Source organism: Podarcis cretensis, assembly GCF_951804945.1.
Source record: "Podarcis cretensis genome assembly, chromosome: 15".
Lineage (NCBI taxonomy): Eukaryota > Metazoa > Chordata > Lepidosauria > Squamata > Lacertidae > Podarcis > Podarcis cretensis.
Window position 1 is genome coordinate 1,280,331 of NC_137185.1, and position 27,286 is coordinate 1,307,616.

The 27,286-nt window shown below is 50.3% G+C and overlaps 1 protein-coding gene across 4 annotated transcripts; it reads right to left on the reverse strand.

Moving 5' to 3' along the window:
• Positions 1–887: 887 nt before the first annotated feature.
• Positions 888–25,311, reverse strand: FAM222B (family with sequence similarity 222 member B). Of its 4 annotated transcripts, XM_079955669.1 has the most exons (4): positions 25,190–25,311; positions 8,085–8,209; positions 4,330–5,924; positions 888–927 (listed from the first exon to the last, which is right to left on the reverse strand). In XM_079955669.1, the coding sequence occupies exons 2-3, from the start codon at positions 8,164–8,166 to the stop codon at positions 4,369–4,371; spliced, it is 1,638 nt and encodes a 545-aa protein (XP_079811795.1). In that variant the 5' UTR covers positions 8,167–8,209; positions 25,190–25,311; the 3' UTR covers positions 888–927; positions 4,330–4,368. The 4 variants fall into 4 exon arrangements, with proteins under 4 accessions (XP_079811795.1, XP_079811793.1, XP_079811796.1 ...); XM_079955667.1 differs by having other exon boundaries at positions 888–5,924; XM_079955670.1 differs by having other exon boundaries at positions 888–5,809; positions 25,190–25,206.
• Between the last annotated feature and the right edge of the window lie 1,975 nt (positions 25,312–27,286).

Consider the following 27,286-nt stretch of genomic DNA (forward strand, 5'->3'; position numbering starts at 1 on the left):
AAGAGCACAGCCATTGTGGCTGGCAGTCTTCAATAGCTCTCCTCCATGAATGTGTCCGATCCTCTTTTCAGACTCTGTGCAACACGGGTGTGAGGTGTCAGGATCAGAGCTCTCTCTATGCCACCCTTGGGACTCTTGCCTCACTGGCCTCCCCCCTGTTCCTTGCATGCTTCTGCCTAGCTGGTCTCTGCTGCTGAATGGTGACCATGTCTCTCACATGCCACGGTGGGGAGAGGTGCCAGCGTTACCATGAGTCATGGAAAACCGCTCCAGCTTTGGAGTGATTGGACCCCAAAAGGCAAAGTCACTTCCATAACTTCCCCTGAGGACAGGTGGGCTCCCTGCTTGCCCTTGTGGGGATGGGGCTTCTCAGGCTGAAAAGGAGTCCCTAACCCCTCATGGGTGGGATGTGGGTGGCGCTGTGGGTTAAACCACAGAGCTTAGGACTTGCCGATCAGAATCCCTGCGACGTGGTGAGCTCCTGTTGCTCAGTCCCTGCTCCTGCCAAGCTAGCAGTTCAAAAGCACATCAGAGTGCAAGTAGATAAATAGGTACCGCTCTGGCGGGAAGGTAAATGGCGTTTCCATGCGCTGCTCTGGTTCGCCAAAAGCGGCTCAGTCATGCTGGCCACATGACCCGGAAGCTGTGCGCCGGCTCCCTCGGCCAGTAAAGCAGGATGAGCGCTGCAACCCCAGAGTCAGTCACGACTGGACCCAATGGTCAGTGGTCCCTTTAACTTTAACCCCTCATGGCACAGAGACACTTCCCACCCCCAACTTTCCAAGAACACCCACAACAGTGCAGGCAGGCTTTGGGCAAGGTGGACGGACCACACTCAGGCACCCTTCAGAAAGGGTTGCGGGAGACAGAGAAAGCGTGACCAGAGATTTGAGGGGTTTTTTGGCTTCACTTTTTTATTTTTTGTTCCTGCAGACCAAAAAAAATAAAATAAAGAGAGAGAGAAAGAGAGAAGAAACTCTAGTTTGGATACCCGTAGCACATGAGCAGCAGCTTATATTAATAACAGTAATTATAATCAGTGAAGTGTTTTTTAAGGAAAATACAGCAGCAGTTTAAGACCATCAACCTTCCTCCTCCTCCCCCCCCCCCATGCAGAAGATCTTCCCTGCTCCTGGGGGGTGAGGGGCACTGTGGACACCCCATGGGAACCTGCAAGGGTCACTGCTTTTGCTCTGAGGGCTCCCCAAATGCTTCCCCTCACACCCCAACCTGCAGAGAGACGGGGGAATCTCTCCAAGTGGCAGCTGCCGGACTTTTCTGCATTCTGAGCAAAACTGTGGGCCTGTAGCTTGATTCTGGGAAGGGGGGTGGGGGGAGAGAAGAGGGAGGTGCTGTCTTGGCGTTACTGGAACTGCGATGAAATAGGACGGGGGCTCCTACAGTGCTCCAACAGGCCTCTACATCCTTCTCCCCCCATTCCTAGGAGGCCCACACCTTTCTGAGTAGTGGCCCAAGGAGGATGGACTGTAAGGAAAAGAAGGTGCAAAGGGACAGTAGCGTGTCCCTCCTCCTCTTCAAGGTGAACATGCTGCATGATGCCCACCGCACCATGCTTGTAAAAACATGGCCGCAGGTCAAGAACGGAGTGGTCAACAGCCAATGTGTCTGAGGAAATGCTCCCGTCCCTTTGTTAAAGGAAGTCTGTTTAAAACTAGTTTATTTGTAGTGGTGGTGCTGGGGGAAAAGAGGAGGGAATTGGGCAGCACCAAAGCAGGCGGCAGGCCCTTCACTTCCAGCCCAAATTCTGCAATGGGGGGGGGCAGGGGGAACATGTGGGTACTTTGTGGGGAAAGCTGAGCTAGTGTAGGCCCTGGCCATCACCGGAGAAAAGGGGCCACGGTGGTTAAGTGAGCTGTGCTGGACCCCTGATTTAGGAACTCAAAAAACAACAGAAAAACAAAACTATGAAGGTAGACGGAGGTGCCTCTCCACAGAAACGACAGCAACAACAGTGATAATTCGAGAGAGGGGGGAGAGGTCTGGGCACTAGCTCTGCCGTGCGGGGGGGGGGGCAGTCTGGGGGCTAGCTCCGGCACTGCTCTGGGATCAGAAGGTGGAGGAGTTAAAAGGAGCTGCAGTTTAACAGTCTAAGCTTGGTACCTGGAGAGGTGACAGAGGACAGGGAAGGTTTTCAGTAAAAACATGTCCAGGTATCAGAAGTTTACAGGAACCTTAAAAAAAGGAACAAAACCAAAGAGCACCCAGCAGTGGTTGACTGGCTGAGGAGGGAAGCAGGGAGAGGCCTCTGGCCCTGTTGCTGGGGGGCGGGGGCGGGGGGGCGGGTTGCAGGAGAACCCTTCGCTGGAAGTAGGATGGGGGGGCAGAAGTGAGATTGGAGATCACTCATTTTTTCACCAAAATGTGTGGACCCCATCTTCTTCCTCCCTCTCCCCAGCGAATAAAAAAAGAAAGCAAAAAGGCCGCAGGGGTCAGATTCTAAGAACAATAAATTAGGATTTCTGTGGCGCTAGGATTTGGTGTAACAGATCAGGCATCCTGTTAAGGCAACGCAAGCCGGCACATAATTTAATCCGCTTTAAAAAAAAAGTATTTTAGATCACTGAATCTTGTCCTAAGGAGACAGCGCCACAGCACTTTAAGAAAGGAAGGACCCCACGATTCTTCTAACACCCTGATCGGCGGATTTTTAAAACAGCCAAAGTAGTGCTCAGGATCCTGCACTGGGTTGGGGGGTGGGGCGGGGAGAGAGATGGCAGCTAAGCTCAAGAAGGTTACTGAGGTTTCCTACAGCCCAGAACTAGACACCTAAATCAAAAGAGATACACAGATTTAAAAACTGATCCTAATTTCCCCAACTTCTGAAAAATCCTTAAGAACCTCTAAGCCAACTAGGACGTCACTTTTAAACATTTGGAAATTTTGTCATGGTTTTCTTCTTTTTTTAAAAAAAGAAGTTTTTGTCTGATAGCTTTCAGAGTTTAATCCATGCTCGTTAGGGAGAACCGGAGGAGCAACAGCTTAAGGCTTCATTAATTTGTCATCAATGTGTTTTTAGCCCCCACGGGGCTGTGGGAAGGGAAGGGGGGGAGAGGGGGGGAGGGGCAGTGGGCGGACCCCCAGAGTGCTACTCAGACCCCACCACGCTACCAGGTAACATTCACACAGAAATATTACACGTCCGAGTTTACAGTGTACAGCAATCGCTTTAGCCAGTGTACAAAGAATTTTTTTAAAAATGCAGCTGTTAATCATTATTGTGATTATTATTATTTTTGTTTAAACTGCAAACTTGATGGTGATCACTGTATGCTCAAGTTCTGTCTTTGGAGGCAAGGCTGTGAGAGGACGCAAGAAAACTGGGAAAATATTATCCCTCTCTGGCACATTAGCTAAAGTGGTACCTCAGGTTAAGAACAGTTTCAGGTTAAGAACAGACCTCTGGAACGAATTAAGTACATAACCAGAGGTACCGCTGTATTAAATGTATTATCTTGAAACGCTGTATTTTATTCTGCATGTTCTTGTGAGCCGCTCTGAGTGTGGCTCTGTCATGGAAAAGCAACATACAAATAAACTCATGACGATGACCATGACAAGCCTGTCTGGGGGGTGAACAGGACCCTGGGCATGGGTGTTTTCTTGTACGGCTGCGCCCCAACAGCACAAACCCCTTCCAAAAATAGCCAGCTCACAGCCTTCCCCACAAATGGGCACCGCAGGGCCTTATGTATAAGCTATGAAAAGGACCTAGGGGGGTCACAGTAGATGACAAGCTTAACATGTGTCAACCGTGTGATGCAGCAGCAAAAAAAGCAAATGCTATTCTAGCCTGCATCAACAGAAGTCGAGCGTCCCAAGGTGATAAAGGGCCTGGAAACCAAGCCTTACAAGAAACAGTTCAGCTGGGAATGTTTAGCCTGCAGAAAAGAAGACTCTGAGAGGCGACATGATAGCTGTCACGTGGAAGATGGGGCGAGCTTGTTTTCTGCCGCTCCAGAGGGGAGGACCCAAACTGATGACAAGAAGGAGATTCTGGCTGAACATTAGGAATAGCTTCCTGAGGGTAAGAACTGTTTGACAGTGGAATGGACTACCTGGGAAAGAGGGTGAACTCTCCTTAGCTGAAGGTTTCTAAGCAGAGGTTGGGTAGCCCCCTGCCAGGGTTTCTTGAGCTACGATTCCTGCACTGCAGGGGGCTAGACCTCCGCTTAAAAACCTCCTTCGGCAGTTAGCCACCAGGATCACCAAAGTTTGCACGTTTAAAAAAAAATAAGCAATAAACCAAAAGGAATAAAACCAAACAAACAGCCACACACCTTTTGCTTATTAATTCAAATTAAGACTAACCCTAATCTTCGCTCTGGTCAGTGAAAAGTGACGGCTGCCTTATCTATACCCTGGGTGCTGAATATGAAGGCTGCGACTATCTGCGGGATCGTGGGCTCGGTTCATGGCGGGGCGGGGGGCTTTGCTCAGCACCCCCCCGCCGCCCTGCTGCTCCCGGAGGCAGGAGTGCTGGAAGTCCCCGCTCAGGTATTCCATCGTCTGCATCAGGCCGCCCTGGGCAGGCGGGCCACTGGCCCCGGCCCTGTAGTGAGGTCCGCCTGTGCACTCCAGGCCGGCCCCCAGGGGCTGCCCCCCGCCTCCGCCGTGGAAAGGCATCGCCAGGTCCTGGGAGCCCGAGCTGTCGCTGTTGGGCGTGGGCAGAATGTTATTCCACAGGGGCTGGAAGTAGTGCCCGTTGGTGTAGGGGGCGGGGCCTGGCAAGCTGTTGACCGGCGGCGAGGGGGTGGGCTTCTCCAGCGGGGGCTTCACGTTGAAAGGCTGGCCCATGCAGAGGTCCAGGGCGTAGCCGGGGGCCTTGCCGGCAAAGCCCTGCCCAGGCAGCTCCCGCCCGGGGGGCTTCCCCATCAGGCCCGAGGGGCCGACGGCCTCGCCGCACATCTGCTGCAGGTGAGCAAGCTGGTGCTGGTTCCAGGCTGCCACCTGCTTCATTTCGCTTTGGTAGGCGGGGGGCCCCCGGCTGACGACACCCCCCAGCGGCGGGACACCCATGGCCCCGGGGCCCGAGGGGGGGACCCCAGGGTCCACCACGCAGGAAGGCAGGGGCGTGGGGGCGTTGTGGGCGGACACCCGGGTGCTCGCGCTGATCAGGAGGTTGCGGCTGATGGGGCTGGGGTTGGCAATCTGTCCCTCGCAAACTGAGGTAGCGCTGATGCCCGCGCGGGCCTGGCAGAACTGGTTGATCTGGTGGACGATGCTGCTCAGGTCCGGGGGCTGGTTCTGCTGCAGCGTGGCAGCCATGGAGAGGGGGATGGTTGAGGTAGACACAGTCACATTCGGGGGGGCGTCGGCGTCGGCCATCTTCCGGCCCCCATGCAGGCCCGCTGCTGCCGGCGGCTGCTGCTGCTGCTGCTGGAGCAAGTGGTTGGCGTGGTGTGGCGGAGGCTGCAGGGCCGGGTGGGCCATGCTATGCGGGTGCTGCGGCTGCTGCAGGGCCGTGGGGATCCCCTGAGGGTGCTGCTGCTGCTGCGCCAAGCCCTGGGCGTGCTGCAGAGCCTGCTGGCGGGCCATCGCCTGCGGGTGGCTTAAAGTGCTGGGTGCCGCGTAGGGGGCAGAGGGGGGGTTCATCATGGCTTCCGGCAGCAGGCGCGTCCGGGTCCCGTCAAAGTCCTTGACGATCCCTTTGGCCGGCGGGGACCGGACGATGGCCAGGAGGCCCGTCTTCACGGAGGCCTGCGACGGCGGGTAGGGGCTGTAGCGCTGCCCGGAAGTGTCCAGCCCGTTCACGGTGCGGCGGATGTGTTTCCGCTGGGGGACCTTGACGCTGTTGGGGAAAATTTTGATAGTCAGAGGATGGCTGGCCACCTTCTTAGCATACGCGTCCAACTCTGCTGGAGTAGGGTGCTGCTGTGCGGCTCTCATTTTCTGTGGAGTGTCCCCTGGTTGGGGGGAAGGGAGGGGTGGGTGGGAAAGAGAAGGAGGAGGAAGGAGGAGGAAGGAGAGAAGCAAGAAGAGGGAGAGAGAAAGGCAGAGAGACAGAGAGAGAAAGAAAACGAGAGAAAGAAAAGAGACGCCATCAACACTGACTCAACAAACAGCCAGTGCTGCCTCTTAAGAACAAAAAGAACTGCCCCCCCCCCAGAAAGGTCCGTCTAGGCCAGGGGTGGGGAACCCTGCACCCTCCAGATGTCTCTGGACTACAACTCCCATCGTCCCCTGCTATCAGTCATCCTCAGGCTGCCGGGAGTTGCAGTCCAGAGAGCCTCGCAGGTTCCCTGTCCTTGATCTAGTCCAGATATAGACAGAGAGACACTTCTGGGAAGCTCACCAGCAGGGCATAGATGGCAATGCTCTCTGTCCCCAAACCCCGGTCCCACTGTTTACCCACAGCACCTGGCAACCACCCCCTCAGGTAGACTGCGCCTGAACATGGAGGCTCTCTTCTTTGCTCGAGGCAACAGAAACGGAGCAAAACTTACTTCTGCTGGGCCAGGACAGATCAGGAGTCCTAAGGCAGGAGCAGCCAAGGTGGTGCCTTCGCCCATACTGTTGCTGGGCTCCCAAATCCCAGCAGTATCCTGCAGCACTGGCCATGCGCAGAGTTGGGAGCCCAGAAATGCCTGGAGGGCCCCACAATGACTGCCCCCCTGGCCCTTCCCTAAATGAGGAGGCGTGTAACTCTTAAGGAAGATATTCAATCTGAATCAGATTGGTCCATCAAAAACAAAAAGAAAGCAGCCCACCAGCCCTTCTTGGTGGGCCATTCCTCAGCTTCAGAGAATCATGGAATTGTAGAGTGGGGAGGGGTCTTCAGAGGGTCATCCAGTGCAACCCCCTGCAATGGAGGAAGACAGCTGAAGAAACCCTGACAGGCAGCCATTCAATCGTCCTGTCTCAATGCAAGCAACCTCCTCTGAAGCATTCCTTCAACCCAGTCAGATGAGCAGGGTACAAATAATAATAAAAATATTATTATTTATTTGGGATGAGGACTTAACTCCACCCCCTGCAGCTTCAGTTTAGGTTACTATCCTTCGATTAAAATGAATTTCAAGCATAGGCATTGCTTGGAATCAGACAATGGGTGTGTGAAAAAGAACAAAAAACACCCCGTTCCCAGACGGAAGGGCAGAAGGCAATGGGCAGCCTCCCCCATTGGCAGGCAAGCCTCTCACCCCTCTGGGGGTGACTGAACACCCCAGCCACAGCAGACATGGAGATAGGGCAAAAATTACCGGCAGAGCCAATCGAAAAGGAGAGGACAGGGAGGCACACAGAGCTGCAGTGGGCAGTCTTCTCTGTGTCCACACATACCCAGAAGAGGAAGAGTAGCTGGGGCTCAAAGGAGCCTCTAATGCCTTCTTTCCTTCTTGCAGCACAGGATTTGGGAGCATGGAAGCTGTCAACCCGCCACGAAGCACTGCAGCTTCAGGGCGGGTTGTAAACCCAGATAAAGCACATTTCACAGTGTCAGCAAGACAAAGGCAACTGTTATAGCACATCAATGGTGCTGAAAAGCACGGTGGAAATAATAGCTGTGAGAACAGTCAACACTTCCTCCGTGACCCCCTGCTTCTTTTTTAGATTTCACTAAAACAGCTTTTTTTCTTTTAAAAACAACTTTAGAATAGAGGTGGAGGAAAGTATGTCGTGCCTGCCCAAGATACCGTGGGGACTCCAACTCCCATCAGCCTCAGGCAGCATGACCAAGGGTCACGGCTGCCCCCATCTTGGCTTCTGAAATGATGGGAGAGTCACTCAGGGAGGGAGGGAGTTTGCTAAGAAGGGTCCCAAAGGCCACCTCTCTCTGCCTGCGTTGGCCGAAAGGAGAGTGGCTGCTGTGAATCTGGGTGAGTGGTGGAAGGGACCCCAGAGAAAGGTCCTGGGTTCAACCCACAATGAATGGAAGACCCTAAGAGAAGCCTGCTGGGTCAGGCCGCTGGTCCATGGTGCAGCCTTCTGTCCTCACAGTGACCCCCTAGATGCCCCCATGGGAACTCCTTGAGCAGGACCTGAGCGCAACAGCAATTCTCCCCTCCTGTGGGTTCTCCCAGCTCACGGCTGCACTGTCCAGATTCGTGGTTGTGGCAGCTACTCACATTTCTGAAGTCCAGCGTTCATCTGCGGGTAAGAAAGCAGCTGGAAGGAGAGGTCGCCTGGTCCCGGCAGACAGGCCAGCATGGCAGGCGGTCACTAGCACATGGGGCCCTCAGTCCTCTGCACACTGCAAGGAGAGAGAGAAGGCAGGCAGGTGAGAATCCACTCCAGCCTGGGGAACAAGGGCCAGCCGCCAGGCTATTATAAAGGCTTTCATTCTTTGGAAAGATTCCCTTCAAAAATGTTATTTGCCTTTAAATTCATTGGTAAATTTGTATTTGCTTATTATCAAGAACATAGGTGCCTTTTTTGATATATGGGACAGTAAATCTAATTTGCTTTTTAAAACAAACAGAAGCTACTGCTGATGGTTGGAAGGAAAAGGACCACATTTACACTTACTTATTTACTTACTTACTTACTTTACTTACACACACACACACACACACAGTTTCTAGATGATTATTGATCTAGTATCAACTTGTGAGTCTTTACAGATGTGAAGATGTATGCAAAAAGCAGAAGATTCTTCACACATTATTTTTTCATGGTCCACTGCAGATTTCTCCCGGAATCTCCCATTACAGAACAGGGGAAGAATCTTACTTTCACCACCCCAACATTGATCAATGCATTTGCTTTGGGAGGGCTGGGAGGGAGAGAGAAATGCAGCACACTGAAGGAAAGAGCATATGAAAGATCCAAGTTCAGACTTGGGAAAAATAAAGGTGTTTGAAATAACAAGATTGAATAGCAGTGGGGTTACTGAAGATGGAAGCCGCAGCAGCCCCCACGCCCCATTCTCAGAACCTAAACCCTGAAACCTATTTGATGTTTCCACCAGGTGGGGGTGCCTGAAAGCAGTCAGGTTGGACGAGATGCTATCTCCTCCTTCAGTGTCTGCCTGACGTGGCAGCATTAGATCTTTATGATGTTTCCAAGGCACAGTGCTTGCCTGGCTTAGCTTTGCAAATCAATTCACATCTGAAGGCGAGTTTGGGGGGGGGGGAGTTCATCCATAAAACAAACTATTTTTCTGCATCTGCGTCAATGACATTTTTGGCATTCTGATGGCCAGGAAAGAAGGAGCAAAGGAAGACAGACGCAGACCAGTTTGCAAAAGCTCTTCTTCCTATTTGCCTAAAGGCAGTTCTTACTCACCAGAGGCGATCAGGAGGGAAGCTATTTAAAGTTCTGCTGGGTAGCTTCAAGCTACCCAAGTCCCTTCCCTGCAAACTGCCCAAATGCATAAACTGACAAGCAGGGAGAGATTGGGGCCGAGAAACCCTTCCTCCTGAGCTGCTTGCTTCTAAGGACAGTCTGGCAGCTGAACCAAGCCAAAGGCCCAGCATCCCAGGTGTGAGGGAAGTTTTTAAAATGATGCACGATGTGGATGTCTCCATATCGTGAAAGGGTCTGAGAGGTGCTGGTGACGGGGAGCTCAATGCTAAAAACAGTATGATCTGACAAGGCGAAAGCCTCGAGTGCTTGCCTGCCTCTCACCCACTCTCCGTGGAGAACAGGAAGCTACATTAGCACCTTCTCATGCTCTGTGTGCAGGTGGCTTGGGGCTGTGGGAAGCTTCTGGCCTCCTTCCCTGCCCACACACCTCGTTTTTTTCTAACCAACAGACCAGAAAATAGCTGCTCACCTCCTCCCACCTGAGTCGTGGCTTTTAATTTTTTAATTATTAACACCACCCTGTTCTTCCCAGATAAACGGTTCAAAGCACTCTGCAGAGGGGAAAGCCTGGCCTGCACCATCATCCCGATACCATGAGCACATGAACAGTTAAGTCCAGTGGCTGACCCCAGAACCCACGCAGCACTGGTCCCGTCCCCCCCAGTTGTTGTCTGTTCTGGCAGTACTGCACACCAGCCTCAAGTAAAGCCAGCTGGTACTTTGATAGGACACAGCTGTTCAGAGATGGATTCTGCAAGATGGAGGGTGCTACCGAAGCTCTTAACTACGTAATTCTAGTTCTCCCCCTCCTCGAGAAGGCTCCAGCACTGAGGTGAAGGAGGAGCAAGCTGAGAGGCAGGGCTACCTCCAGGGCTGGTTGCAAGAAGGCAGGCACAGAAGGGCTGGCTAAGGGCAGAGCCCCACTTGGCCAAATGGACCAGCTTCCCCTGCCAAGCACTGATACCTCTCTTCCCCCACCAGTGGGAGCCCTTCTCAGCCCTCCATGTCTTCTCTGCAAAGCTGTAACAACAACTTTGCAACTTCAGTCTAGCAAAGTTAATAGCTCACCTGTCTACACCAGCATTTGAAATTTGCCAGGCGCCAGGATGCCGCCTGATGTCTCACCATCTGGAGGTGCATGCCTAGAGATTCCTTGGGTTTTGTCTGTTTTCACACACTAACAACACATTCTGTAAAATTCTATCATCTTATCCGCGCAATCAGAAAAAAATTCAGGAGCCAAAAAGTTGTATTGAAAACTATGATTTTCGAGCTGTCTGGCCCCCAGATGGCAACTGAATGCCACAACAAGTGCCCAATTCTGCCCTTGAGTGTCTGAAAGTCACAGAAGCGCAATCCACGGAAGGTCAAAAGCAAAACTCCTCCTGAGAGAGACCGCACTGTCCTGGAAGGGACAAGAGAGTCAACAGGCCAATGACTTTGTCCAGGGCTTGCACTGGACTCAGGCACTGGCTTCCATGCAAACCTGCTGGGCCCACAGGCTGGCTTCTCTGGAGGTGACAGAAGAGGCTTGCTCTCCTTTCCTGGCACCTGCACGATTTGCAAGATGGATATATACACATAAAAGCTTCTGCAGGAAAGCCAGCCTCAGTTCCTGGGCCCTCCTTGCCCATTAATGAAAAGCAATTTATCAGCTCAGCTCTGAAGACTTGGATCTGTTTCGTAACACACGTTCACACCACCCCTTGATGCTTAAAGGGACACTCTCAAGGAGAAAGGCTTTGGAGGCGGGGAATCTAATCCCAATCCCCAAGGTAGAAAGAGAGAGCAGTCAATCATTACATGGAGCCTTTTTAGCAAATGAAGATGGCTGGCTACCCATCAGATCCATCAAGGTGCAAACTGTCCTGGCACAGGAAGTCAGGGTTTGACTCCAGTATCTGGCAAGCCGTCCCCTGCCAGACTCTGCAAACGGATGAGATCAGCATGCAAGTGACCAAATTACTGCATGCTCGTTTCTGGAATACTTTCCATTTGGAGCCCAGCTTGGGGGACAAAAGGAATAAGAAATGCTGAGACACAGCACATGGTTGAACTATGGAACTTGCTTCCACAGGAGGCAGAGGATTAGACAAATTCATGGAGGAGAGGGCTAGCATGTTTCTAAGTACCAGTAGCCGGACACCACAGGAGGGGAGAGTTGCTCTTGAGCTCAGGGGCTGTTGGTGGGCTTCCCGCAGGCACCCGGTTGGCCACTGTGACAAAAGGATGCTGGACTAGGTGGGCCCCTTTCGGCCTAATCCAGAGGATCTTCTTATGCTCATATGTTCTTACTGCAATGCCAACAGCCTCACTCCCAGGTTGGTTCCTACAGCTGATCCATGCCGAAAGCTATTGAAGTGACACAGGAGGGCGGGAAGGTATTACAGCATAAACTCTTGGCATTCGCTCTGCCCATTCGGTAAGTCAGCAAAAATCACCTCCGCAGAATGGAGTCAATTTATGCAGTAATTGGCTGCTGATTTGCAGACACTGTTGAATGGAAAGGGTTTGAAATAACACTGCTGGTCACAGATGGCGTGTTCTAAGAGGGCTAGACAACCACTGAGTAATTCTGCCTGATAATTTGCCCCTGGCAAACAGCTGCTGCTCCCAGGAAAGCACCTTGGAGGCAAATTATATACAGGGATGCACCCTCCCTCCTTCCCAGGACCAGCAGAGCCTGCAAGCCTCAGCATCTCTCTGATTTGAAAATATAATTCATATATTCTTTCTTTCTTTCTTTCTTTCTTTCTTTCTTTCTTTCTTTCTTTCTTTCTTTCTTTCCAAGAGCAAACATGGGCAGCTGAGGAGCCCATCACTTTGGAAGCAAAATAGGTCTGCCCCGAAAACAAGGTGGTGGCTCCTACAGACTGGGGAGACATCCTAGGTATGAAGGAGGACACAAATCCGTGAAGCAAAAGAAGCTAGACTCCCATCAGCCCGGAAGGAGCGACATGGGAGCTGGAGCCCAGCAACATCTGGAGGGTCACCAGAGCTCCCACAACCCCTGCCCTAGGAGGTTGTGGTCCCCTGGAGAGGGACACCAGGAGTGGGAAAGCACACCTGAGGCCAAATGCCCTCCAGCACCCCCACTCCCTATACAGCCCTCATGTTAGCCAGCCCTGACCCATAGCAGGTGCATGCCACGCAACAGGGGAGGGTTCTCTGCCAGCCCCAAACAGCTCCAGGCCAACAGGAGGTCTGAACAGCAGAGCTCTGCTTAGGGGCTGGGGATACACTGAAGGATCTTCTCTGGGGTCCTCTCACTCCCCTGCGCTGCCTGTGAACTGGAGTCCAGACAGGAAGGATGTTGAGCCACGTTTCCTTCAGGCAAGGGAGCTCAGATGCCCCCACTCTGCGGGCTGGGATGGCAAGGGGCGGGGGAAGGAGAGGTGCAAGAACTGCAGGCCATTTCCTGAATTAATTCCCCGATATCTCACTTAGGAAATGGGGGTGACGTCAGGGGTTTCGGAAGTGGGGCGCCCACCAGGCTCACCCCCTCCCCCACAATCCCCAGAAACAAGCCTGTTAACTTAAGCTGCTTTGGCAACAAAACAAACAAACAAACTGGCATCAGGGAGCCAGGCTGCAAGTGGACATCTTGAGGATTAAACTGATTTGAGAAGCTGGCGGGGGGCACTATTCCTGATCCTCCTTATTGGGAGGGATATAAACAGACACACAGTCCCTGCTGCCTCCTTTCACAAGTTCTGAACCTCAAAAAGATGTTATCTAGTTTCAAATAGCACCTGTGTCAGTCACCATCCGCTCCAACCCAACGACCACACAGGCCCAGCTTTTCATAGGTGGCCATTAAAAAAACTTAACAAAATACAGGCAGTAGCCATGCTTCCACTGTCTGGCAACTCACCTCCCTCTTGGGGGGTTTCTAGTCACTGCCCTTCCTCTTCCTGAGATGAAGAAGCTATGTCAGGAGGTGAAAATTAAGTCCTCCTCAGAAGGAAGCCTTTATTCTTATATACATTTATTTCTTGCATTTCTACCCCCCCTTTTTTCCTGCAAAGGAGCTCAATGTGGCGGATAGCCTCCCTCCACCACCCGCATTTAATCCTCACAACAAACAACCCTGCGAGGTAGGTTAGGCTGAGGGACAGGGACTGGCCCCCAAGGTTACGCAGAGGGCTTCATGGTCGAGTGGAGATTTGAACCCTGGTCCTAGTCCAACACTCTAACCACTATGCCACACTGGCTCTCAGTGTCAAGATTTTAAAAACAAGTCACTGTTTTATTATTATCTGCTCAAACGAATTGGGGGGGGCGGGGGGAGAAGAGGAAATAGGTTGTTCCTGTTCCAATGGCTTGGGGAAGGCGGTGCCTTCTAGCTTTCTTCTCCTGGTGCACTGGTGATAAAGCTACCTTCCTCCACCTCTGCTGACAAGGGCATTGAGCATGTGGCCCCCCAGGTGTAGCTGGACCCCCAGGGCCCACTCGTCCCATGGATTATGGGAGCCGGGAGTCCAGAAATATCTGGAGAGCTGCAGAAGAGGCTACAGCCACTCCCTGCAAGGAGGCAGCAAAATTACCTGTCCTCAGAGGAAGCCACGCGCTCGGCTTCACTCTCATCAGGAGGCACACCCAGAACAGGGACTCGCACAGAGAACATAGCAGGCAGGGGGGACTCTTCAGAGGGCAGGCACTTTGTATGCTTACATGCCCTAAAAGTAAAGCGTTGGGGGGGGGGGAGAATGTTAAAGAGTGAAGGAAAAGTCCATGCCACTAGAAGGCCTCTTCGGTTCTGCTGCATTAACAAGGGCTGCTGCAACCAGCCCCTCTGCTTCACGGATCCTCAGAACCTCTGGGCTGTGCTATCTGGACTATGAATCACTTTAATTAATATTTACCAAAGTGCCTGAAAAACTCCCTTGCCTTCTCTGTTTCCCCCCCTTGACATTACTCAGCCGAGCTGCTGCTGGATGATCAATGCTTCTGAGGCCGTTGCTCCTTCCCAGCAAGGCAAGGAGGGGGTGGGGAAGAGAGCCTGACAGCAGCAACTCCAAGGCCTAATTGCGCATACATTATGCCGTTAATTATGCAGTTGGGTCTGGCTGGGTATAAAGCGCCACATTCTGGAGGTTGAAGTTTTCCAGGCTTGACGTGGTTTTGAAGGTGGGGAATCACTCCCCAAATTACAGCACGTATCTCCACCGCCACCTTGCACAGAGCCCCACCCTGCTTGGCAGAGCAACCTGGGCCAATGCAATCCAGGCAGGGCAAGTGGCGCAACCTTTATAAATTATGCAAATGAGGTGCAATCCCGATTACTGTAAACCCTATTCTGCTTACTTTAAATTCTGTCCTGATTACTGGCAACCCTGTTGGGGCTACCACCTCAGGCACCTGTGATTTAGCCAAGCATATCTTTCATCAGGTCTGTATCTTTGCAACCTTCAGCAGCAGAGAAGTAGTTCAGTGGCAGAGCATTTGTTGCACAAGCAGAATGTCCCAGGTTCAATCCCCAGTGGCACCAACAGGTAGGACTGGGAGAGACTCCTGCCTGAAATCCTAGGGAGTCATTGCTGCCAGTCAGTGCAGACAATTCTGAGCTAGATGGGACTAATGGTCTGACTCAGTGTACGGCAGCTTCCTGTGCTCCTAGATCCTTGGGAAAGTGATCTCCAGGACAACCATAAATATGTTCCGCTTTCCTGTGAATGAGGACACACACACATCCCTGATTGCAAACCACAAGACCAAGAGCCCTCAGTCGTGTGACCCTAAAACCACCTCTGACATGGGAGAGAAAGAACTGAAGGACCGTTACATCTTCCCTTTAACACAGAACAGCAAGTTTTGTGCATTCCTCTCCCCTACTTCTTCCCTACCGATGTACAAGATAAATAAAACCAGGCCTTGATTGCTTCTTCAACAAATGTAACAGGCACTTTCATTTACTGTCCGAAGCAGCAGCAGCTACAAGATATTCAAAAATTGCAGAACTTAAATGTGAAACGCCCCAGAAAAACAACTTTAAAAGGGACGGGAAGAAAACACAGTAAGAAAGAACCTCAAAGCTGTAGCAGGCCTTTTTCTTTCCTTTACAAACATTACAAACCATTAAGGTTTAAAGGCAAAGGGAAGACTTAAACTACCTGGCAAGTCATGTTCCCACTAAAAGGCCACTGATGAAGACAGGCTGCAATGATGAGCATGACTTTTTAACCAGACAGTTTCTCTCTTGGACACTGGGTGGGAGCATGAATCATTATTTTGTCCCCATCTTCTCTGTAACCTAAGACTGTTCAGGAGGGATGTCCAACCTGTGCCCTGCCCTATATGGGGCTAAACTTCTGCTCCCATTATAGTTGATCAACAGTCATGCTGGCTACTGGGAGCTGGAATCCAACAACATCCTGGATGGCCACAGCTTAGCCATCTTGCCTCACAGTTTCATATGGAACAATATTTGCAAATCATTGCTTGCTACGGAGAATGGAGTCATGGCCAGGAGACTAAAGAAGGGAAACTTCACAAAAGGGCTCTCTATTTAGGGCATCACTAAATTCATTCTCTCTGTCTTTTCTTTTTTAAAGTGGGTTTGTAAATTTTGTGGACTTACTTACAAGGGTGCACAACACTGCTGAGATTCTTTTGAGGTCAGTATTGCTGTTAAGTCCACAAAAGTTACTAGGCCATACAAATTCTTACAAGCCTCTCTGCTTTTGTGATGCTTCAGTGGTTGCATCTTTTGCCAATCTGGTGACCTCCAGATGTCTGGGGACTAAGCACTCATAAGGGAATCTTAATGCTGTACACCGTTCTGACATCTTTTAATAATTGGCAGTATAAAAACTGAATAAATAACAATAAAAATAGGACTTGTGGTCCTAAATACCTGGAGAGGACCAGGTTGGTACCCAGCGCTACCTCTCTTTTAAATCGGAACCAGTGAAGGCAGTAACTCCTGTAGTGCAGGGGGCTAGATAACCCCTGAGGTCCCTTTCCAACTTGACAATTCTGATTTTATAACTCCCACTGCCAGTTGCAGAAACCCCACATCCACTCTGGCAGATTCTATTTCAAGGGAGCTGAATTTATCATCTTAGATGTGAATTGAAGAAAGGAAAGGCAGTGGGAGAGAGAGAGAAAAGCAAAAGGAGATCACCAATATATTTGAAGCTGTTCTTCAAGCCAGCTAAGGAAAGGATGTGTTTCCATGAGTTGGAGAGGAGGAGGGTTATTATACATAGCTACTTGATCACACATACCTGCCCCATCTCACCTGCTCCCACCTTTGCTCCTGTGACTCCAAGTCAGCGGCATACAACACTCAACGCCTCAACCAGGATGTCTGCTACAAACACATCAACAGGCTCTTTCTGACGCCTGCCAACTTCTTTTTCTTTTAAAGAAGAAACCTGAGTTGGTTGCCCTTCCACTAGTTGCGGCTTCCGGATTTCAACGGCCCAACGTTAATATTGCAAGCTGATTCAATGTACCAGTAAGTTGACACCCTCACAATTTACAACAGCCTGGAGGGGTAGCTGATCACACTTACATTGTCGTCCTCTCCCACTGCGTGGGGGATGATTCGACTTCACCTTGCAACCACCCTAGGAAGCAGAGCAGGCCAAGAGATGCTGGCTTGCCAAGGGCACCAAACAGGTGAGCTTCAGTGCTTGGTCAGCAGCTGAGATCTGCTCTCCTGGCTGGCAGTCGCAAATAGTCCTGCTTGCCCCACCGCGCGGGAACAGAGTCTGACTGCTGCTCAGGAGCAAAGTCTACAACAGAGGGAGAGCTGCTAACTCTGCACACCCTATCATTTAAAAAAAAAAATACTATTTTTTACTTTGTTTTGGGGGAGGGTTGGAAAAACACTCCCACCTGAACCCCTGGAAAGCCAATTGCTGTCAATCAATGTGGACTGTACTGAGCCAGAAAGAGTAATGGGCTGGCTCAGTGTCAGGGAACTTCTTACATTCATATGACAGGTCAGGTTTGGAGGTGGGGGTCCTGGCTGCTCTTCAGAGTTTTCCCTACCTTTCCTGTAATGAGCGAATCTGTAGAAGGCCGAGCACCTCAGCTCCTTTCCATCACAATTTTAAAAGCCCTCCTGCTCTCTGTCAACATCTCAAAAGCATGATGTACAGAGCAAATTTTGCCCAAACTGCAGCCATCCTTCCTCCTCGCCCCCCTGGCCCTTTCTTCCCTTGACTTTCCTTTCTTAGCTCTGATGCTTCTATGATCTAAAGTCACAATTTCCCTCTAACTTCTGATTCACAGGCCGGACAGAAATCAACCAAGATTAAATCAGGGAAGATTCCGAAGGCTCAATTTGCCACAGCTCTCCCTTTAGATTTCAGCATACCCCAGGCTATCCCTTTAGCTCGTGGCACTCTGCACCTCTCCTGCTGCAACGAGCACCCTCCAGACCCATGATCCCAAGCTGGCTCCTGGAAAAGGAACACCCAAACAACACCAAAAGCTGGGGGTGGGGGTGGGGAATGCAAGTCATTCGGAGACCAAATGAGCAAGTAAGAAATTCCCCGTCTGCCATCTCCCATGCCTACTTGCCCAAGCAGCTTCTGCTTCAGCTTCCAGAAAGAATGTATGAAATCTGAGCTGCCACAACAGGAACGCACAAACAGAATGAACTGGAGTATGGACCATCAACATCATTTTATTATTTGTATCCCCCACCCATCAGACTGGGTGGCTCCCAACAAAATATTAAAAACACAGTAAAACATCAAACCTTAAATAGCTTCCGTACACAGGGCTGCCTTCAGATGTCTTCTAAAAGTTGTATAGTTATTTATCTCCTTGACTTCTGATGGGATGCCGTTCCTCAGTGTGGGCGCCACTACCGAGAAGACCCTCTGCATCTTAGAGACATTAGCTTTCATTTCAAAGCCAAAAGACAAGCCTCTGACCCTTAAGGTTTGGAAGACAAGCTTGAAGTTGGAAGCATGTTACCTGGTAAACTCTCAGAAGTCAAGAGGACCTGCAGACCTTGAGGGGCAGAGCTCCAGCGCTCTGCAAATCCTAGGACGACACGGGAAGGGCCCTGCAACTGGGTCAGTCCAAAGGCCAACTGAGTCCAATGTTCTGCTTGGTAGCTAACCAGATGCCCCAATGGGATGCCTGGAAGCAGTTCCTGAATGAAACCACACTCTCTCCAACAACCTCTCTGTGTGCCTTGCAGAAGAAGAATGCAAGCATTTTTGTTTGTTTTAAAAAAGCAAGCAAAAAGTGAAGGTTGCGAACAATTCTCATGGCCTGCTTCCGTAATTACAGATAAGAGTATGGGCAGTGTTGTGTCTTGAGCCTTGGCCCAAGAGTCATTTAGCTCAGCATCACACTGCTAGTCCAATTCTCCTGACAGGGAGATAGAGAAATATTTGGTAAGCAGAACCAAAGACAAGGATCCTAGACAAGTACCCATTCCCAAGATTATTTAGAAACAATGGTCTCTCTGCCCTTCTGAAAGTGCAGCTGGGCAGGGGCAAGAGGGGGTGGGGAGCACCCACTGACTGTCTCAGAAGAGGGAGGGGAATTTTTTTTTTGCAAACCCTCCATTACTAGGCATTTTTGTGAATCACATAGAGGGGAGGGGAGATAAGGAAACACAGAAAGGCTTTCTATGTGGCTGAGGTCACGAGCGCCTTTACATCCAAGATTGCCCTTCAATTAATACACACTGAATACAGCCTTAACAAACGCTTCCCTTTCCTCTTCCAAGTAAAAGAAAATTGATTATGCTGCTGCTGATTGGTTTCAGGAGATCAATTCTGAGAGCCGGCAGAGTTCCTTCCTTGTCATGAGTGCAATTTGGTCAGCATGGTTGACTTTTGAGAATAAAAAGCCAAAAATCAAAAGGACTGCGCCATGTTGGTGCCAATGAGGTAGAAGCCAGGATTCTGCAGCCTTTCCCCAACCTACTTCACAATGACCTTTGGGTCCCATTCAACTCTACAGTTCTACAATGCTGCCCTCCAAACCCCACCATGCTTGACCATTGGCCATGCTGAGTGGAGACGATGGCAACTGAGGTCCAAAGACACTGCCAGTGACTCTAGAACAACATTCACCAACTGGTGCCCATCAGCCCCATGGCTGCTCTAGACCATACCCCAGAATACTTTGCAGCACACCAAAAGGGGCCAGCCTGGGAAAGAAGAATTCAGCAGAGAGCCTCAGTGGGATCAACTCATATCGCTGTGCAATCAGGCATACGTAAGAACTCTCTCTTCCATCCAGGGGATGGAAAACCTAAATGTTTCCAGCACTTACTTGGCAAGGCAGCTCAAAACGGAAAGAACTCTGGGTTAACAACATATGCAGTGGGTTGTCTCTAGGTCACCTCAACCAAACTAGTGCTCAAATCAGGTGACTGCTAAGTTCAAAGATAAATTGCACAATTAAAACCAAAAAGCAGCCACAGGCTTATTCAGACACCTCGCTAAAAAGGACCTACATATTTTTAAGGAAACTCCACATGCTTGGAGGGAGGGAGTGATCCTGTTGTGTTTTAGCTCAGGGACACAAGTACATCCATTTTATTTCATGATGTTTGTAAGCAGCCCTATTCCTCAGATGAAATAATAGGTTTAATAAAGTAGTCAGCCCATGAGAGACGCCACACTTTTTTACACTCTGGATCCAGACTGTTGCTTCTGCTGCACACATACAAACTGAACTTAAGTGAAGGTTACATCTTAATAATTCTGGGTTTACCAAACTATTACATGCAAGGATCAAATTTTACTTCTCAGCCATGAATCCCACAGCATTTGAGCTGTGATCTGTTCAACCTCAGACTTAAGATACCTTGGGCAAGACACAGTCCAATCTCATTTTTACAACCTGATCTTTATCATGTTTAATCAGAAGTAAATTCCAACGAGTTCAATAGTTAACCCCTTAAAGCTGCGGTCTCTTGCATGCTTCCCTTGCTTGGAAGGTAGCCATACTGAACTCAGAAGAACTTACTCCCACATAAACATGAGAGGAGCAGATGACCCACATGATTACAACAACCACCTTGTTGTGTGATCTGCAGTGTTCTTACTTGGGATACAACCTGAACTGAATTCAATGGCACTTACTCCTAGGCAGATGGAAGTAAAATAGGGTTGCCATATGTCTGGAATGTCCTGGACATAGCCGGAATATGGTAGTTGGAAACAATGTCCAGGCAGAAATTGCAAAAAATGTCTGGGAAAATCTGTCTTTATTTTCTTTGAGAATCTGCAAAAAAGCTCAACAACTTTGGCCAAAAGACAAAAAATATTAGGGGAGGCAGCACTTTGGCTTTGCATGGTTTATTGATTATAATGGAGGCAAAAGTGGGGGAGGCAGGGGTTAAACAGGCTGGAAAAAACCTGTGACACACTTCATGGAAAGTCTCAAGGGAACTGGAGGCAATGGGGGGGTAGGTTTAATGGAAGCATAACAAGCATGGCCCTCAGTTGTTCAAGGTCAGCAGTGGTTTTAGAGATACATATGTAGTGAAAAGAAAAATCAGATCAAAGCAGTACTTACTTCTGAGTAAATATGCATTGGATTAGGCTGTATAAGAGGGGAAGAAGCAGAATAAATTCTCTTATTCTGAGGAGGTTATTTGATCAGGCTTGTTAGAACAGACCACCATCAAAACCTTACTTTGCTTACAGCAATTTCCTTGACTTCAGACACAGAAAAATGAATTTTGGGGAGGTGGAGGGGTGAATAAGAAAAGGGAACCAGATCATTTCACCTGCCACTCACATCCCCCATCCCGTGGCATTTGTCAAAAGCTGTTCCTCCATTTATCACTTGTGTCAAACCAAAGGTCATCACAAAACATTTATCAAAGCTGTGCCACTCTTCCTTTTAATAATAATTTTAGAAAGTCAGCCTCAGACTCAACCCTGATGAGCTTTCTTGCTCCTCAGAGACTTCTGCACCCCCACTGCAGCAGGAGGGGACTTAGGCACGGGGAAAGCCAAGCCAATCAACTCTCTGCAGGTAACCTCTATCTGCATCGCTAGCTCACCTGTAAAATGGCAAGTGAACAAGAATAGCAAATGTGCACATAGGGCTTGGAGGAAGTTCTCCTAACACACCCCAAAAAGGCACAGGCAGGCCACAGACAATGCCACAACCTACCTCACTGCCAGCCTTTGCCAACTGGGTGCCCTCAAGGTGCTGGCTGGGGCTTATGGGAGTTGTAGTCCACAACATCTTGAGGGCACCTGTCTGGGAAAGGTCATGATATGCACCTTAGGAGCCAAGGAGCTTTCTGACTGTAAAAACAAGAGTCCAGAGAACCAGGATTCAGAGCTATGATTTCCCACCCCCCACCAAATTCCTGAAGATTTGAACACAAGACTTGAGGGGCTCATTCTCTCTCAAGAAAATTACACTTATATGATCAGGACTGGGGAGGAAAACTTCTAGAAATCTAGCATCAGTTCCTAAATGGGCCACAACTGTCCTCCAACCTTGAGCACGGTTGGAGCTTAAAGTACTAGAAACTGGAGGGGAAATGTCTCAGCCCCATAGGTCAGGAGTTGGGACCCTCCAGAAGTTGTTGGGACTCCGGTTCTCATCAGCTCCAGCCAGCATGGGATGGGAGCTGGAGTTCCTCCTGGGTATGATCATTTAAACACCCAAAGAGGCCAACTATTTAGGCTTCTCAATTTGGTAACTATACAGCATCGCTGACATGTGAGATGCATACCTCGGGTTTGTGATGAGCATATATTTATAAGCAGCTATCCTCAGTTTTCGATATCTTCCTGGTACAGATGGCCATCAAAGCTATCAACCGCCCTGATTACCAAGGAATCGGTCCTCCATTGATCCCAGTATCTCATGCTGAGGAAAGGTGATGTCCTGTGACAGGCTAACTTGCCCCAACAAAGTTTTCCAAGTATGTGGTAGTAAATATCCCCACTCCCCACAAACATAGGGAGACCATAAACTCAATATGGAGATGGGGTAACTGAGAGCAGGGGCAGAACTCCTACCACTTACAAGAGCAGCAGGAGAAAGTCTGGCTGCTGGATCAGGCCTAGTCCAGCCTCCTGTTCTCACAGGGCCTAGCAAAACGTCACTTCTGGGAAGACCACGAGCAGGACCTGGGCACAACAAAAGCACTCTCCCCATTCAGGATTCCCAGTAAATCAGTATCATCAATGGGGCTAGGAAAATTCTGGTTTGTGGCATCACAAAATTCTGGTTTTCAGCTTCACAGAAAGTGTAGAAGGATTCACAGCTCAGGGGCAGAGGTCCTGCTTTGTGTGCAGGAGGTTGCAGATTCATTCGCCAGATAAAAAGGGATTGAGTGCTGGGAACAATGCCCCTCTGCCTGAAAACCTGGAGGCCTGCTGCTGCCAGTCAGAACAAACAATTCTGGTTTAGATGGGACATAAATCCTGACCCAATACAAGGCAACTTCCTATTTATTTTTGTAAGTACCAGAATCCTTACACGTTCAGGAGCACCAGACATTTGCCCCCACTACCATCCCCAGTTCTGGCAGCAGATATGTAGCCTGAGGAAGGGAGAGGCTGAGTCCATGACAGAGAGGAAATAATCCGAACTGGCTTTTCAAGCCAGATGCAAAAAAGGCCTCTGAGCGAGGCCGAGAATGGAAGTGGCAGCTTGATTAAAGCTACCTCAGCTCCCCGTGACAGAACCGCCCCTCAGGCAACCAGCCATGGAATTTCACATGTTTGCAAACTCTATCAAAGGGGTGGTGGTTTTTTTTTTGTTTTTTTTTTTTGGAGGGGGGCGTTGCATAATGAGAGTAGGACAAAGTGGATTTCCCCCTAGATGGCACCCCCACCCCTGCTCTCTCAACCCGTTCACATCATCTAAATTTGACTCATCAGACACTTCAGCCGGGGCAGAGAGAACTGACAACACCTAAAGAAATTTAGGGAAAGACCCTTAAGTGTAATTAAATCAGCCAAGCCTAGTCTCTCAATTCCAGCAGAAGCCAAATGTGGTCTCCAAAAGGACATGTTCTTTCCGTTACTTCCCCTAGGAACAGCGGGGGGGGGGCTATCTCTCCAGGCCCCACCAAGACCAAAAACCAGCATCTTTTTTGTTCGCTGCTTCCAAAATCCACAGAGGACATTGAATGTCTCTGTGACAGAGGACAGAAGCAGGACGTGGTGCCTTGCAGGCCTGCCTGATGCAGTGTCACTACCAGGGGTGCCCTTGCTGGGAGGTGAGGGAGCCTTCGGATCTGAATTCCTGCCACAAGGGAGCTGGGCAAAGGGACCTGAACAAGGAGAGCGTGGGGACTATAGGGCAAGTCTGTTTTGTAAAAGGACACATGTCCTAAATTGAATTTGAATTAAGTTTGAATTTCAGGAGAGCCTTGGACATATTGGGGAGGCGTGGCAGGTTAGACTGGCCAAGACTTAGGGGCCTGATATGTAGGAGCGGGGAAAGGTAGCTAACTTATGGAACAAACCAGGTTCACTCACTGTAGTTGCTCTATAGCATTAAATAGATTTTCAGGGGCACCTGCCTCCTTGACCAAACAGGGGTATGGGGCAAAGCAAGGCCCTAGACCATCCCTTATTAAAAAGAAATAAAAATTACCATGTCTCCCCCCACCTTTGGAATGAGACCAAACCTTATTCCTACTGCTACTAAAGGTGGACACACACAGACGCCCAATTCAGTACGGTAGAAAACTCAAGAGGTGGTGCAGGAGGGGGTCATATCCAGGTAAAGACAGCAGGCAAGGCTGCAAGCTGAAAGGGGTGGATATTGGTGATGGAGCAGGATATGGCACTGGGGAAAGATTTATGGGAGTGGGGGGGGAGAGACCTCAAGAGAAAGTGGGGGCTGCAGTTTGCAATGGGGGAGAGAAGTGGAGTTAAGTGCTTGGGCTGCAATGCAAGCTGTAGTTCATTGTGGGAGGGGCAAGAGGCCCACCTCACACAGGGGGGAACCCAGCGGAGGCAGCCAGTTCAAGGACCCAGGTGTGGGGAGGGGAGAGAGAAATGATGCAAGAGCAAACATGAGCAGCCCCAGCTGGATTTGTGCAGGAAGGAAAAGGAAAAGAAAGCAGGAGCCCACCTGATGGAGAGAGGAAGCTGGAGGGGGGGGGGAGAGGCTGCAGGTTCAAGGGGTGGGGGGTGGCTGCAATGGAAAGAGGAGACTCTGATGGTGCAGGAGGAGGAGGAGCAACTCAGGCCGGAAGGGGGTTTGGGGGGGGGGCTTCCCTAAGAAGCGAGGAAGCAGGTGACTTTGCAAGTTCAAAATCGGTAGGCAGATAAGCAGGGGCAAAGAAGAAGGTGCAGCCAGAGGAGGCTCCTCAGCAGCAGCCGAATTGGGGGCGGGAAGAGGCCCCACCGACCCCCTGGGGGAATTCCCCCCCCCTCTAACATTCATCTTGATACTGGGATTGGGGAAGAATGACAAAAAGGGGTGCGGGGGGAAGAGCAGCAGATGAGGCTACCATCTTTATCGAAACAAATTTTAAAATGGGGTGTTTGAATTTGGAGCAGGCTGAAAAAAACACGTGTATATATAGATATACTGTACATATATGTGAATGTGGGGGGGGTAGTCCTCTGTTCCCCACCTCAACAAATGCAAAATTAATGGGAGGGGGGATGGACTTCCCCCAGGTCCCCCTAATTGCCCCCCAAATACACAGCCCCCCTCCATCGTCCTAAGCCCCCCTTAACATCCCTATTAATTACTCCAAAAATACACCACCCCCCGATTATCACCCCCATTAGTTACCCCTCAGTCGCCCCCCCCTCACGCAGAGAGGCCCTTTTCGGGTGGGGTTTTTTTGCCCCCCTCCCATCGCCCCCCCAGGGAGGCCCTCCGCCCCTCCCCCCACCGGGAGCGGGAGGGGCGCTTGGCCGGGCCTGAGGAGAGGTGGGGGGGAGGGTGTCTTTCTAACCGCCCCCCCCGGACAAGCGTAGCTTCCCTCCGCCTCACCCACCGTGGGAGCCCCCGCCCGGCCCTCATGGCGCCGCCGCCGCCTCGCCTCGCCTCTCCTCTGGCCGCCTTCAGCCGCCGCCGCCGCCGCCTTCTTTCCCCTCAGAGCCGGCTCGGCCGCTCCCCCCCTTCTGCGCACGCGCCGCCCGGCCCAGAAGAGGCTCCTCCTCCTCCTCTTCCACCAGCACCGCCTCCAAGAGGGAAGGGTCACAGCAGCAAGAAAGGGCACACGGACACTTCCGGCTCTCTGTTAGGGGCTGGGGGGGGTGTGGTGGCGAAAGAGAAGAGAGGCTCGGCCTTGAGGTTTGTTCGTTTCTGCGGGTTCGGAGCAAGGCGAGATAACAGCTTGAACGTGCACGTGCGCGTTCGTTTCCATCACACCCACCGTATCTCCGGAGGTCAAATGGAAACCGGAAGTGACAGTTACGTTGGGTTTTTTTTTTCGTTTGAGACGCGGACCTTTCCTTATCTCTATGGCTTTTTTGTGCCCGTCTCTGCATCGCTCGCTACTGTGCTATGGAGGAAATGCCGGTTTTGACATCCTGGTGCGCGCGCGCAGCGCACGCGCTCTCTTTTCCTCCACATTCGAGCACATGCTGGCTGGGGGCTGATGGGAGTTGTAGTCCAGAACATCTGGAGGACATCCAGGCTGCCCTACCTTGTGGCCTATTGAGTTAGGGTAGAGAGACTGTAGCAGCCCTATATATTTTATCATTAGTTGTTGTTGTTGTTGTAGCAGCCCTATATATTTTATCATTAGTTGTTGTTGTTGTTGTTGTTGTTGTAGCAGCCCTATATATTTTATCATTAGTTGTTGTTGTTGTTGTTGTTGTAGCAGCCCTATATATTTTATCATTAGTTGTTGTTGTTGTTGTTTGTTGTTGTTATTATTATTATTATGCCCCAGCTTCAAGGAGCTGGTGTACATTACCCTCACCCCCTTTAAAACAACCCTGCGAGGTAGGTTAGGCCAAGAGGCAGTGACTGGGCCCCAAGGTCACCCTGTTGTTGTTGTTTAGTCGTTTAGTCGTGTCCGACTCTTCGTGACCCCATGGACCAGAGAACGCCAGGCACTCCTGTCCTCCACTGCCCCCCGCAGCTTGGTCAGACTCATGCTGGTAACCTCGAAAACACTATCCAACCATCTCGTCCTCTGTCGCCCCCTTCTCCTTGTGCCCTCCATCTTTCCCAACATCAGGGTCTTCTCCAGGGAGTCTTCTCTTCTCATGAGGTGGCCAAAGTATTGGAGCCTCAGCTTCACAATCTGTCCTTCCAGTGAGCACTCAGGGCTGATTTCCTTCAGAATGGAGAGGTTTGATCTTCTTGCAGTCCATGGGACTCTCAAGAGTCTCCTCCAGCACCATAATTCAAAAGCATCAATTCTTCGGCGATCAGCCTTCTTTATGGTCCAGCTCTCACTTCCATACATCACTACTGGGAAAACCATAGCTTTAACTATACGGACCTTTGTTGGCAAGGTTATGTCTCTACTTCTCAAGATGCTGTCTAGGCCTGTCATTGCCCTTCTCCCAAGAAGCAGGCGTCTTTTAATTTCGTGGCTGCTGTCACCATCTGCAGTGATCATGGAGCCCAAGAAAGTAAAATCTCTCACTGCCTCCATTTCTTCCCCTTCTATTTGCCAGGAGGTGATGGGACCAGTAGCCATGATCTTCGTTTTTTTGATGTTGAGCTTCAGACCATATTTTGCACTCTCCTCTTTCACCCTCAATAAAAGGTTCTTTAATTCCTCCTCACTTTCTGCCATCAAGGTTGTGTCATCTGCATATCTGAGGTTGTTGATATTTCTTCCGGCAATCTTAATTCCGGCTAGGGATTCATCCAGCCCAGCCTTTCGCATGATGAATTCTGCATATAAGTTAAATAAGCAGGGAGACAAAATGCAGCCTTGTCGTACTCCTTTCCCAATTTTGAACCAGTCAGTTGTTCCATATCCAGTTCTAACTGTAGCTTCTTGTCCCACATAGAGATTTCTCAGGAGACAGATAAGGTGATCAGGCACTCCCATTTCTTTAAGAACTTGCCATAGTTTGCCATGGTCGACACAGTCAAAGGCTTTTGCATAGTCAATGAAGCAGAAGTA